Source organism: Curcuma longa, chromosome 13 (genome assembly GCF_044706935.1).
Source record: "Curcuma longa cultivar G26 ecotype Majalengka, Jawa Barat chromosome 13, ITB_CL_G26_1.1, whole genome shotgun sequence".
Classification (NCBI taxonomy): Eukaryota; Viridiplantae; Streptophyta; class Magnoliopsida; order Zingiberales; family Zingiberaceae; genus Curcuma; species Curcuma longa.
This window is the reverse complement of record NC_133873.1, coordinates 3,697,968-3,712,305: the sequence shown is the minus strand read 5'-3', so window position 1 is coordinate 3,712,305 and position 14,338 is coordinate 3,697,968. Positions and strand designations below refer to the sequence as shown.

General features: G+C 36.7%; 2 protein-coding genes across 2 annotated transcripts in view; both read right to left on the bottom strand.

Annotated features, from left to right (window-relative positions):
- Positions 1-233: 233 nt before the first annotated feature.
- On the bottom strand, positions 234-2,080 carry LOC141844279 (putative polygalacturonase). The gene is made up of 5 exons (XM_074732319.1): positions 1,712-2,080; positions 1,446-1,566; positions 1,127-1,301; positions 972-1,042; positions 234-874 (listed from the first exon to the last, which is right to left on the bottom strand). The coding sequence occupies exons 1-5, from the start codon at positions 2,045-2,047 to the stop codon at positions 234-236; spliced, it is 1,344 nt and encodes a 447-aa protein (XP_074588420.1). The 5' UTR covers positions 2,048-2,080.
- Positions 2,081-12,596: 10,516 nt separating this feature from the next.
- Positions 12,597-14,338, bottom strand: part of LOC141843897 (protein INCREASED PETAL GROWTH ANISOTROPY 1-like) — a 5,159-nt gene continuing 3,417 nt past the window's right edge. The window contains exon 6 of the mRNA XM_074731921.1: positions 12,597-12,740. Coding sequence (XP_074588022.1) covers positions 12,597-12,740 — 144 coding nt within the window. The remainder of the gene's footprint in view (positions 12,741-14,338) is intronic.

Below are 14,338 nucleotides of genomic sequence, written 5' to 3'. Positions count from 1 at the left end.
AGGAGCCAAAGTTTGAAGCAGCTTTAAGAGAAAACTGGAGCACGAGATAGAGAGAGCGAGCGAGAGAAGTCACTTGAGTTTGCTCTTGCTTTTATTATTATTACTATTATTATTATTTGAGGACCTCTTAAATACACGCATTTAATTTCAAGGGAATAATATGAAATCTATTGTCCTTTTTTTCTGAAACATTATTATCTTTTTTGTAAGAAAAAACACAGCTCCAACAAATTCTACGCAGCCCGCGAGCAAACTCCGGAGCTGGAGGCGTCAGCGAGCTCCGAGCAGGGCCACGGACGGACGTCGACCGCAGCTCCCCTCACGGCCGAGCACCGCCACGCCGCTCGGCGCGGGCCAACGCCCCAAAACTTGACGTTCGAGAGGCATATCCGAGTGAATGGCGCGCTCCTGCTGATGCCCTCCATCGACCCCGGCTGCCTCACCTGCATGCCCCACACGTTCTTGATCGTCACGCCGTCCACCGTCGGGATCGCCCGCCGGTTGAAGTGCTCATCGGGGTGGTCGCCGACGTCGCTGGCGATTCTGATCCCCTTGCGCACCCTTCGCATGCGCACGTTGGCCACCGTGACGTTCCTGACGTGGCCTCCCCTGCCGATGTTGGTCTTTATGTGGATGCCGATGCCGGTGTTGTACAGATCGACGTTCTCCACTAGGATGTTGTCGATCCCGCCGGAGGTCTCGCTTCCGATGGCGATTCCCGAGAAGGGTGACGACCCAGTGATACGCCGGATTGTGATGCCGGAGCTAGGACGGCCGTAGGCTATCCCGTACTCGTCCCAGCCGCTCTTGACGGCCACCAAGTCGTCTCCGGTCGAGATGAAGGCGTCTTCGATGCATATATTTGAGCTGGAATCTGAACCATGTTTGATGGTTAATTTGCAGATTGAAGTCAACGAAGAGTAGACGAGAATTGAGTGCCAAGAAGAACCCTAAACATGTCGAATATATACCTGGATCAATTCCATCAGTGTTTGGAGAGTCACGGGGAGCAAGCACAGTTACATGCTTGATCACCACATTCCTAAAACAAGGAGGGTTTAGTTTTAGATAAACAAGATGATACGAAGTTAAAGGGGAAAAAAAAAAGGAATTGTTTTATAGTAACCTGCAATAAACAGGATGAATGTTCCAAAACGGAGAGTTTTGAAAAATGACATTGAAAATGAGAATGTCTCTGGAATTCTTGAACTCTATAAGATTTGGCCTGGTGAATCTGAGAGATCTCTGTTTCCACATGCTCCACCACACCTCACCTTGGCCATCAATTGTTCCATTCTCACCTGCAAACGCAAACACAGAACAGAGAACATGTTGAGTAATCTGAGAAACATTGGGCCCTTCACCCTCATCAACGTTGTGGAAATTGTCGTTTTGGTAATAATTTGATGGATAACCGATGAAGAGAAGAGCAAAATGCGGATCACCTGTAATTATCACATCGGTGATTCCATCTCCCTGAATGAAGCTCATGTATCTCCTTCCCGGCAGCTCTCTCCCTCTTCCATAAGATGGTAAAGGGTCGACCAAAGGCCAGTTCCATGTATCCTACACATATAACGAGTTCCAGTTGTACGCTTGAGTATCTATGCAGGAGATGAAGCTAGATGCAATGGGTTAGTTCAATCAAATCCACTTCAAAATCCAGTCTTTGCTCATTGACTGCGTTACGATAGTTGTAGGAGGGTAGCACCTGTGTGGCCTTGATCACAGCTCCTCGGGCGAGGAAAAGAGTCATATGGCTAGTTAGGCTGAAGCTCCCTGTAAGCCAAACGCCAGGGGGGACGTAGAGCAGAGTGCCACCTTTGTGCCTCTTGTGCGAAATCCGGTACATGGCCTTCTTGAAGGGCCATGTGTTTAGTGTCTTCCCGTCCCCCACCGCCCCGAAATCGGTGATGGATATCACCTCCCTCCGCTGCTTCATCGGCACCACCCCGACGCACGACTCCTCCATCGTCGCCATGCTGCATCGCAGCAGCATAAGCAGCAACGCGGCCGATTGTAACAAAACTGATCCAGAAGGAACCATTTTTTTCAAGCTAACAAGGAAGATTTTTTCGCGAGATCCAATATGAGACTTGTCGGAGTAGAAGAATTCTCAGAAGTCGGAGTAACAGCTTTATTGAGGTGACAACCGTGAAATGGAGGTCGAAAACAGAGGAATACAAGAAGAGAGGTCCGAGATGGGCTTTCCAGGAGACCAGCTTTGACGTTAAATCTATGCATGCATGAATCCAAGTAGAAAGCTCCAGAGCAAAATCTTTCTAACCAGCTCATCACTGTGGAAAATGTTTATTAACAACAGAACCAAGCATCTCGATTGCCTGCATGTCATCTTCTGTAGTAGAGTAACGGAGGGGAGATGAGAATCTCTTTTCAAATCCCTTCTTTTACTCTAGGGCCACAGTAGCATGCTATTTAATGCATTCAATTCATCCTCGGAAGATTACCTTTCGGGATTGACATTCGTGAGCTATTTTACCCGTCATTTGCTGCTGTAATTCACAAGAATGCTAAAGTTCAGGTATAACAGAAGGCTTTAGTATCCGTAACTTCACTAGCCCAAACAAGTATTGTACTTCATTCTCTTTGGTCGTGCAGAATCGCCAATGGAAGAATAGCATAAGAAAGTTAGTGTTTTCTGACATTGAGCCATTGTGAGGAATCTAGCTAGTAGTGCTGTCCTCGTTGCTTCTTCTTCACCACTGTTCAGAAACCCTCGCAGGCCATGACAAGAGCTCGTGAACTCATTCCCCGTGAAGCAGCGACAGGGTAGTGGCACCAACAGATCACATGTTCTTTTGCGGTGGTGGGTGTTGGTAAGCATACATGCAGCCAAAGATGGAGGGTAAAAGTAGCTTTAATCCATGGATGAGCTAGCGCACATTCTTCCTCACCTCTGGCACATAGGCATGCCTCGCCTTGGCCTCATTTACAAATGCCAGGAGGAGGAGCATTAATTTCCTTATGGGCCTAGCAATGCAATGCATGTTCTATGATAGTGGAAGGCCTCCATGTATCAAACACCATTGGAATAATGAAGAAGAGGATATTGGATGTTCCAAATGCACTATGATATGTACGTAGCTCCTTATGTTTTGTTGTTCAAAAAGCTCAGTCTGCTTCAGTAACTCTACGTCTCTCGTGTGTAGTCAAAATGATAAAAGTTTACAAGGAAACATAAACGATCGAGCTTGGAGATAACGGACAAAGGAGGGGAATGCTACTGAAAGTAAAAAAGGGCAACGAAGGATTTACTAGCAGCCAGCCACTTTCAGCTGCGCTTCTCCCGTTGACTGGTAATTTGTCTTTCAGTGTATTGAATCAAAATAGAATAGATGGTCCTAATATCCCTTGCGCAATGACGACTTACTGTGCACAAGGACCACAACCATGCAAATTGCACGTAATTAAAAGGGCACCAGAAAATTTATTCCGATTAAGGCTATGCCCCCGGGGTATGAGTTGATTATGAAAGAACAGAATTATAGAAATAAGTAAAGGTTCGAATCTTGACAAAGTCAAGACAATACTTCTTCTATCGTGACTAATTACAGCTTCTCGATTTACCTTCTCATATAAGACCATTAGGATAGTAAATTTCACTTAGAAAGATTGATTTGGTCAGATAGATCAAGCCAAGTGATATAATCAAGTCAAGTGTTCTGATCAGGTTGCTTAGTCGAGTCAGACGACCAAATAGATCATGTGATCTAGCTAGTTCAATGAATTTAATTGGATTAGCGGTCTAAGTTGTTTAGTCAGTTTAGTTAGGATGCATTCATGCTTTTAAAGTGATGAAACGGCTTAAAAAGTTACTTAATCATCTTTGATCAAAATAATTATTTAATTATTTTCTTCTTAAATTTTAAATTTGAATTGATAGAAGTACTCTATAAAGTCATTGGTAAAAGAATCAATTACATTAACCTAATAACAAAGATGTCGGAGATCATGTTTGCACAACATACATATGTGGTAACCACCCACGTCTGCACGTGTGCAAACGTATTCTTTATTTTTGAGTTTGCCTTTAAACATAGGCGTCTAAGTTCAAGATCAGACACGCATAATGGAAGCACTGTTGAATTTTTCGGAGATTGTGTATCTTACAAAAATCTCTTCGAAGAGCATCCATCATCGAAAGGATTTTGATTTGTGGAAACGAAAGGGTTGTTCAATTTATCAAATTGCTTTTCAGACATAAGCACAAAGAGCAAGATCAACAAAGAATCACTACAAACATTTATACTTTTTTATTTGATAACTCATGCATTCAAATCAATAATGATATCTGAGTAAAATACTATGCATGTTCGATTTATACTATCATCATATTCGAATTATGCATGTTGAATTTCTGCAATAGGAATGCTACGTTATTTGTTCAAACAATATACATGTAGATTTCTAAATGATTTGCATAGATTTTATTACGATGGATGAAATAAAATCAAGATGGAACCACTAAACCACTTTTATGCATGCAATTAAAACAGTTTGTTTTGAATTTTTTATTAATGAGAAAATAAAAAAAACTTGATTTTCTATCCGAATGTTGTTCGGTGAAAATTAAGCACGGACATGAAATTCAATTTGATGCGTGTTTAAATTCAGATATATTACTGTTCATGAGTGTCACATGTTCATGCAAAAAAAAAACCTGAACAGTTATGAAAAAAAATACAATGGTTATGAACCATAGTGTTCATGCAAACAAAATCCGTGCCATGCACTGTTCAACATTTAAACATGATCAGTATTTGTTACTATTCATGCAGCGTATAAAAGACAGTATTTTCATAAAAAAAATATTGTTCAAAAAAAAAAAAAGAACAGTATGGTCATGTGTTCGTGCAGAAAAAATATGTACAGCAAGTATTGTAAAATGAACAGTGAGTCTCATAAGTACTGTTCATATAAGAATTTTTTTTTTAGCACGAACCGAGTGCTGTCGAATGGTTCCGACACATGAGATGCCGAATGGGATTGGGGATGACGAATCCATCTTGAACTCAAATCACAGAACTCATGTTTCGACTTAAAAGTCGATTAAATCTCACTCAAAATCCACACATATAACTCGGACTCAGGATGACAAATAAATTCAACGAGTCAAGTACATAACTAACATATCGAGTGATTATTCGGAAGAATGACTCGGACTCGACTTAAACAACTCAGACTCGACTGGCTTGTGAAGTTGGTATTGTCCGCAAATTGAGCGACTCAGGTATGTCGAGTGGATGTTAAGAACCTCTTAGACTCGGTTAATAGTGTGACTCGGGTTTGTCAAGTGAGGTATGATGGCCGAGTCATCTGAGATGTACCTACTCGGACTCGACTTTGACTCGAGGAGTATGTCGTGATCGAACTCAAGCCGACGAAGCACAGTAGCGTTCGAGGTGCTCGAGTTGAGTAGGTTATGCACTCAAATCCATACAGATAGCTCAGGATCCGGCTTTCATAGTCTGCAGATGACTAAAGCTCCTAAAATCAAGAAAAATTATTTTTCTTGATTGTTTATATGTGTTCTTAGTGTGTTAGTTATATGCTTATTTTGAATTTGAATGAATCAATTTTGTTACCGGTTAGTCGATTTTGTACTGACTGTATTAATTTCAATTTCAAATGGAATAGATAATATGCACTATAACTCATCATGATGTGTTGCGAAATAAGCTGAGGGAAGCTATCGAGGAGATAGTATATAATCCTTCTTATGGAGTAAGAGAACACATTGAGAGGCTTGATAAATTATTCTGGAAACTCAAGCAACAAGATTTTCTTGTCCTGGATAATTATCAGATCTGGACTCTAGTTCGATCGCTACCAAAACACCTCAATGAAGTAGCACACCATATATGGGAGTGTTATGAAAGATGCATCACATATGTGGAGATGAAAAAGAGTTACTTCATCGTTTAGTCCATATGGATAGTTATGGACCAATTCCTCGAGAGGATCCTGAAGAGATTGAGGTGGATCTAAAAGAAAATCCAAACATGAAGTCAAAGAATCAATAAGTCGGTCTATCTAAGATTGCCCTAGCTGAGCCTAAAAAGATAAAAATTATATTGATTACTACTGTGTTATTGTCTGTCCTAGTAGGAGCAATAGTAACTTATCTAGTTTTTAGAATTGTTTATGTTATAAATTAACAAAGTATGTTATGTGTTAATAAACTTGTAAAAAGAGTGTTATGTGTTAACGATCTTAAATTTAATGATGAACTCATTTAATTCATTTAATGATGTGTTCATTTCATGTTTAGTTTATTTAATGGAATGTGTGTAATAAAATTGATCAATATTGATTAGATTGGACCATATGAAGGATGAGTAGCAATATAGTTATCATTTAATTTTGTATACCAACTCAGATTTACATTGAGTTAATAAAAATTATATATATGTGACTTACATTGAATAACTAAATAATATATTTATTTATGGTAGATTATGACAACTAAAAACATCATAACTGAACTCAATAAAGCACTGAAATTAAATGGGGACAATGACATCTCAAAATATGATATGTTCTTGAGAAACAAGAAGTTCTAGAAACTGTCAATTAGGTTATGGAAGAATCTATTGATGGTGCGACAACACCGCACAAACGTGATATTGATATCTATAAGGCATAGAAGAAAAAGAACTCTACTGCTAAGGGTATATTAATAAGTTCAATGGTAAATGACCTGATTTATGAGTATGAGTCATTACCCTCTGCTCATGCTGTCTGAATTGCTCTTAGAGAAAAAGATAGTGGAGTAAGCTTTAGTAAGCTTTGTCAGCTGACAATTAAGTTTGATAGTTAAAAAAAATACTCGAATGTCTCCATGGCCCAACATTTGAGGGAAATGGATAATATAATTCAGGAGCTAAAAAATGATGATCATGAATTGACTAATGAACAACAGGTTCAGACAGTAATTCGTTCCCTTCTTGATTCTTGGGAGACGATCAAACAGAATCTAGTATACAATGAAAGTATCAAGACTTTTGCTGATGTCCCACGCCATGTTAAATTGGAGGCAGAGAGTATTGAATCTGCAAAGATTTCTGAACAAGCTTTTGTAGTTAAAGGTTCTGTTAGAACCTCAAGATCTAAGAATAAGAAGAAATTGTTCAAGAAGGGAAAAGGGAAAGAAGATGGTGTTGTTGTTGCTGAGTTGGGCCCAAATAAAAAGCAATTGAAAGGGAATAAACATGAAAAGAAATCTAAAAGTAAATTGACTTACTTTAACTGTAGCAAGAAAAACAACTTCGCTCGAGAATATACTAAGTCGAAAAAGGTATATCCATGTTTATTTTCCATCCATGAGTATTATGTTGCTAGTAAAGTATTGTTAATTGATTCTTATCCTTTGTGGATTATAAATTAGGGAGCAACATACCATGTAACTTGCTACATTCGTCAAGTACCAATTGGCAATAATGGATATATGTAGGAAATAATATAAGTATTAAAGTTAAATGAATTGACACTTATAAACTTAACCTACGTGGTGGGCGTACCTTGCTTCTATATGATGTCCTTTATACTCCTGAGATTAGATGAAATTTAGTTTCTATTAATTGTCTTCATGGATTGGGTTGTTGTATTAACTTTTACAGCTGGTGTGTGGAACTTTGAATTAACTCTGTGTTAATAGAATATGATTTTTTTAACGAATGGTTTCATGATTCTTGATATAAAATCGAATATTATGGAATTGATGATTGTTTTTCAAAAATTATTACTACTAGTGATGTTGATATTAATGATGAAATTTGACATGCTAAATTAGGACATATTTGACAAAAACGTATGAATAGATTGACTAAAGAGAGTCTGTTAGACACTTATGCTAAGATAAATTTGTCGTTATGTGAGCATTATCTTATTGAAAAATTAACTAGGAAATCATTTAGTAAGGTTATTAGAGTTGAATCACCAGTGCAATTAATTCATTCGGATATTTGTAGTCCAATGAATGTGAAGACTAAACATGGAGCTTTCTATTTCATTAAATTTATTGATGACTTCACATATTTTGGTCATGTGTATTTGATTTCTCATAAATATGAAGCATTAACTTACTTCAAATGTTATATGAATGAAGTTGAAAATCCAATTGGATTATAAGGTTAAAACCTTACGGACTGACCGTGGAGGTGAGTATTTGTCTGATCAGTTCAAGACAATATGTAATGATAAAGAGATTATATAAATTAGACAGCTAACAATCCCAGGAACTCCATAATAAAATGAGGTTGTTGAAAGAAGAAATCGAACTCTTCTAGATAAGGTTAGGTCTATGATGACTTAAGCTAATTTGCTAATTTCCTATTGGGAGATGCTTTATTAGCAGCAACCCATATACTTAATCGAGTGTCTTCTAAATCTATTCCTTCTACACCTTATGAACGCTAAACAGGCAGAAAATTAGATTTAAGTAATCTGAGACCTTGAGGGGCCAGCTGCCTATGTTCATGATCATACTCACAAATATGAAAAACTAGGACCTAGGAGTATGAAGTGTATCTTTATAAGGTATTCTGAAACCTGCAAAGGTTATGTTTTCATTGATGAGTAACAAGATAGAACCATCTTTGAATTAGAATCGAGAGATGCTACTTTTTTCGAAATTGAGTTCTCAACTAGAGGTGACGTTGATAAAACTATTCCACTATTTGAGGAGGATGATACTTTGTCAACGATAGAGGTATCACAAGGGATGCCTGAAGCTAGTCAACTCAGTGGGAGTGATTTATCAATTAATGAGATGATTTCTAAATAGTTCAACTTGTGAAGAAGTAGTTGTAAGATTATTCCTCGAAAAAGGTTTGATATTGAGAATGAGACATTAATGATTCTCCCAATTGATGATGAAGAACCTCAAACTATTGTGGAAGCATTGAAATGCTCAGTTAGAGAAAAATAGAAAGTTGCAATGGACGAAGAAATGAGGTCAATGAAAAAAATCAAGTTTGAAAATTAGTCGATCTTCCTCAGGCCCAAGGGTTATTGGGAATAAATGGATTCTCAAATTAAAAGGAAAGCAGATGGATCGATTAATAGATACAAAGCTCATCTTATTGCAAAACGATATATCCAACAAGAGGATATTGATTTTAAAGAGACATTTTCTCCCGTTATGAAATTTATGTCAATACGAGTCATTTTAGATATTGTAGCAAAATTTGACTTGGAATTACATCAGATGGATGTAAAAATAACTTTCCTTAATGGTGAGTTTGACGAGAAAATCTATATGGCACAGCTAGAAGGTTATATTGCTGCAGGCCAAAAGAATAAAGTGTGTAGATTTAAAAAGTTTATATATGGTCTGAAGCAAGCATCAAGACAATGGAACATAAGATTTAATGAAGTCATTTTATCTTTTGGTTTCGAAATCATCAATGAAGATCATTGTGTTTTCTTGAGAAAGAAGAAAAATTTATTATTTTATCATTATATGTTGATGATATGCTAATAGCTAGAAATGATATAAAGTTTGTGATAAAAGTCAAAATGTGGCTTTCATCATAATTCGACATAATAGATATGAGAGAAGCTGAATACATTTTATCAGTGAAGATCATAAGAGATCGATCAAAAAGACTTTTGAGTTTGTCTCAAGAGGCTTATATTACTAAGATACTATACCATTTTAACATGTTTAATTGTAACATTGAACAAACACCTATAGCAAAAGGTATTATTCTAAGCAAGAGTATGTGTCCCAAAACTCCAGAAGAAATAGTTAAGATGAAGAAAAGATCATATGCCAGTGCCATTGATAGTTTGATGTACTCTATGTTGTGTACACGTCTTGATATTAGCTATGCTGTTAGCTTAGTTAGCCTTTATCAGTCAAACCTAGGATTGAGACACTAGAAAGCAATGAAGAGGATATTTAGATATCTTAAAAGGATAATAGATTATTCTTTCTATTTTCAAGGATCTAATATGAGTTTGAAAGGCTATATAGATGCAGATTAGGTAGAAGACCTTGATGACAGAAAATTCACATCTGGTTATACATTCTTGCTAAATGGTGGCGACATCTCATGGAATAGCAAGAAAGCTTGTGTAACACTGTCGATAATGAAAGTTGAGTATATGGCTTGTTCAACGACTATGCAAAAAATCGTCTGGTTAAGAAGGTTCCTGAAGCATCTAAAGAATGCTGAGGACAGTGAGAGTCCTGTTACAGTGTACTGTGATAATCAAGCTATGATAGTTTTTTTTAAGGATCCCAAATATCACAACAAAGATAACCACATAGCTAAGAAAGTAGATGGATTGATTAATAGATACAAAGCTCGTTTTGTTGCAAAAGGATGTACTCAATAAGAGGGTATTGATTTTGAAGAGACATGCCATAAATATCTGAATGAATTAATTACAATGATGATTTAGCTCTAATAGCCTTACCAAATAGTTTCCTAATTGATTTTCCAACAAGATAGTGCTTACATCAAACAAATTTATCTTAGCATGAATGTCTAACAGACCCTCTTTAGCTAATTTATTCATTCATTTTTGTCCAATATGTCCTAATCTAGCATGTCAAACTTTATCATTAATATCAACATCACTAGTAAAAGCAATGTTTGAAAAACAATCGTCAATTCCATAATTAGTATTCGGTTCTACATTAAGAACCATTCGTTAAAAAATCATATCCTATTAAGATAGAGTTAGTTTGAAGTTCCATACATCGGTTGTAGAAGTTAATACAATAACCCAATTCAAGAAGATAATTAATAGAAATTAAATTTCGTCTAATTTCAGGAGCATAAAGGACATCATGTAAAAGCAAGGTATATCCATAACGTAGGTTGAGTTTGCAAGTGCCAACTCTTATGACTTCAATTTTTACATTGTTTCCTACATATATTCATTTGTTGTCAGTTGGTATCAGACGGTACTCCACAATTGTAGCTCACTCATGTGCTACATAGTTTGTTGCTCCCGAATCTATAATTCACAAATGATAAGAATCAGTTAACAATATTGTACTAGCAACATTATGCTCATGAATGGAAGATAAACATGGATATATATTTTTTGGCTCAATACATTCCTGAGCAAAGTGACCCTTCTTGCCACAGTTAAAGTAAGTCAATTTGCTTTTATGTTTCTTTCCATGCTTATTTTCTTTGAATTGCTTCTTGTTTGGGCCTAACCCAATAACAACAGTACCAACTTCTTTTCTATTTCCCTTCTTGCATCATTTTTTCTTATTCTTATATCTAGACATTCTAATAGAACCTTCAGTTACAAAAGCTTATCCAGAAATCCTTGCGGATTCAATTCTCTCTTACTCTAATTCAACATGGTGTGAGACATCAGCAAAAGTCTTTATACTTTCACTGTGTGTTAGATTCTGTTTCATCATCTCCCAAGAATCAGGAAGGGAACGGATTACCACCTGAACCTGTTGTTCATCAGTCAACTGATGACCAATAGTCTTTAACTCCCGAATCATATTGGTCATTTCCCTTAGATGTTGAGCTATAGAAATATTCGGGTGTTTTTTATAACTGTCAAACTTAATTGTTAGTTGTCGAAGCTTACTAAGGCTTACTTCACTATATTTTTCTTTAAGGACAACCCAGACAGTATAAATAGAGGGTAATAACTCATACTAAAAAAATCAAGTCATCTACAATTGAACTTATCAATATACCCTTAGCAATAGAGTCCTTTTTCTTCCATGACTTATAGACATCAATATCATATCTATGCTGTGTTGTCGGACCATTAATAAATTTTTCCATAATCTGATTGGCAGTCTCCAAAACTTTTTATTCTTCAAGAACATATCATATCTTGAGATGCCATATCTTGTAATTCCCCATTTAGTTTTTCTCCTTTATCGAGTTCAGCTATGATGTTTTTAGTAGCTATGATCTACCATAAATAAACACATTATTAGTTATTTAGTGTAAATCATATGTATATAATTTTTTTGATTGACTCAATGCAAATCTGAGTTAGTATACAAAATCAAGTGATAACTATGTTTCCACTCATCATTTATATTATCCAATCTAATTAATATTGATCAATTATATTACATACATTATATCAAATGAATTAATCATTAAATGAACGAATTATAAAAATGAACACATCATTAAATGAACACATTATTAAATGAACTCATTATTAAATTTAAGATTGTTAACACATAACTCTCTTTGCTAACTCATAATATAAACAACTTTAAAAAACTAGATAGGTCACTACTGCTCCCACTAGGATAGACACTAGTACAGTAGTAATCAACATAATCCCTATCTTTTTTGACTCAACTAAGGCATTCTTAGGCAAACCGACTTCTTGATTCTTTTAATCCATATTTGGATTTTCTTTTGGATCCGCCTCAATTTTTTCAGATTCTCTTGGGGAGGTGTTCCATAACTATCCACATAGACTAGACGATGAAGTAGCTCTTTTTTCATCTCCATATACGTGATGCACCCTTCATAGCGCCTCCATATATGGTGTGCTACTTCATTGAGGCGTTTCGGTAGTGATTGAACTAGAGAACAGATCTAATAATTATCTAGGATTTGCTAGAGTCTCCAGAATAAATTATCAAGCCTTCCCATGTGTCCTCTGACTCCATAAAGAAGATCATATACTATCTCCTTAATGGCCTCCTTCAGTTTATTTCGCAATACATCACGATGAGTCATAGTGCATATTGCCCATGCCATCTAAAATTAAAATTAATACAGTCAGTACAAAACTAAATAACCAATAACAAAACTGGTTCATTTTAATTCAAAATAAGCATATAACCAACACACTAAGAACACATATAAAAAATCAAGAAAAATAAATTTTCTCGATTTTAGGAGCTCTAATCGACTATCTGATCAATTACTGTATTCAGATTCTAAATGGTCCGAGTGTGATTTACTCCTCCAGAGCACCCCGAGCGCTATTGCACTTCGTTTGTTTGAGTTCAATAAAAAATAGACTCCTCAAGTTGAAGTCGAATCCGAATAGGTACATCTCAGACAACTCGACTAGCGTTCCCACTCGGCAAATCGAGTCAGGTTGTTAACCAAGTCCGAGCACCCACTCGGCATACCTGAGTCACTCAATTTGCGAACAATGCTGACTTTGTAAGGCAATCAAGTCCAAGTTGTTTAAATTTGAGTTCGAGCTTGATTCATCATCCAGAGTCTCATTCGGCATTTTTATGCTGAAGCCATTTGGCATGACTCGATATAGTTACGCTCAACCATTCGACAGTTGTGCTCTTGAGTACCAAAGCACTCAGTAGTACTCGACTGATCGAGTCAAACTAGATTGTCAAGTCTCGAATGTAAGCTTAGTCCTCCTCATTAGAACTAATCTAATTGAACTTTTATCTAAACTAAAATGGATTTTTTTCTAAATCCTATTCTATTTCATTTTAATTGAAACAGTTAAAAAAAATCATATCTATTTCAATTTTTTAAAAGAATTAGTGTTCATCCTTTTAGAACCGCTACTATTCATACTTTTTAAATATTTTTTTCAATATTACTGTTGTTAGATTTACATGTTGTTGCGTGCCTTGCTGGGATTGCTTCTGTCGGAGGAACGATCACGAAGTGGAAGGCTCCTCAAGTTTCCACAAACCAAATCCTTCGTTGGTGTTCTTTCTCTTCTCCCAGGCGCAACCCCTTTGGAACAGATCCACAACTTCTCCTTAGTTTGGCTTGGACGCAACCAGCACACCCTCCAGCGCTGCATCTCTCACCCTTATATAGGGAAATCAGGGAGACGATGGGGTGGCTATTCCCCTTCGTCTCCTTACGTTCCAGAAGATGAAGGGGCGACGCCCCTTCATCTCTTAACGTCCAACATCTCCCACTTGTCCAAGTCAATCCACAAAGGTAAATGATCACAAAGATCATTCAGAGGTATTTAGTCACGTAGACTAAATATAATCGGAATGCATAGTCACATAGACTGTAAGAACAACCAATTCATACGTAGGAAAATGGTTTGTGCGACAGCAAACACATTGAGCATTCATTGCTAAGAAAGTTGTTACACCTTACATAGCTGCTCATAAAGCGATCAATGCTAAAAGAGTTGTTACACCCAACTTAGCCACTCCCTAAATAGTACATAACTATTTTCTGATGACACACAGTCATTTATCTGATAGCTTATAGCCATCATCCAGGTGGCACTTAGCCATTCTCCAGCGATATATAGATCACTCTTCTAGTGGTATATAACCATTTCCTGGACTCATTATGTCTTGCTATTTACCTAGATTAAATAATATGTATTTACATCAATATGAACATCC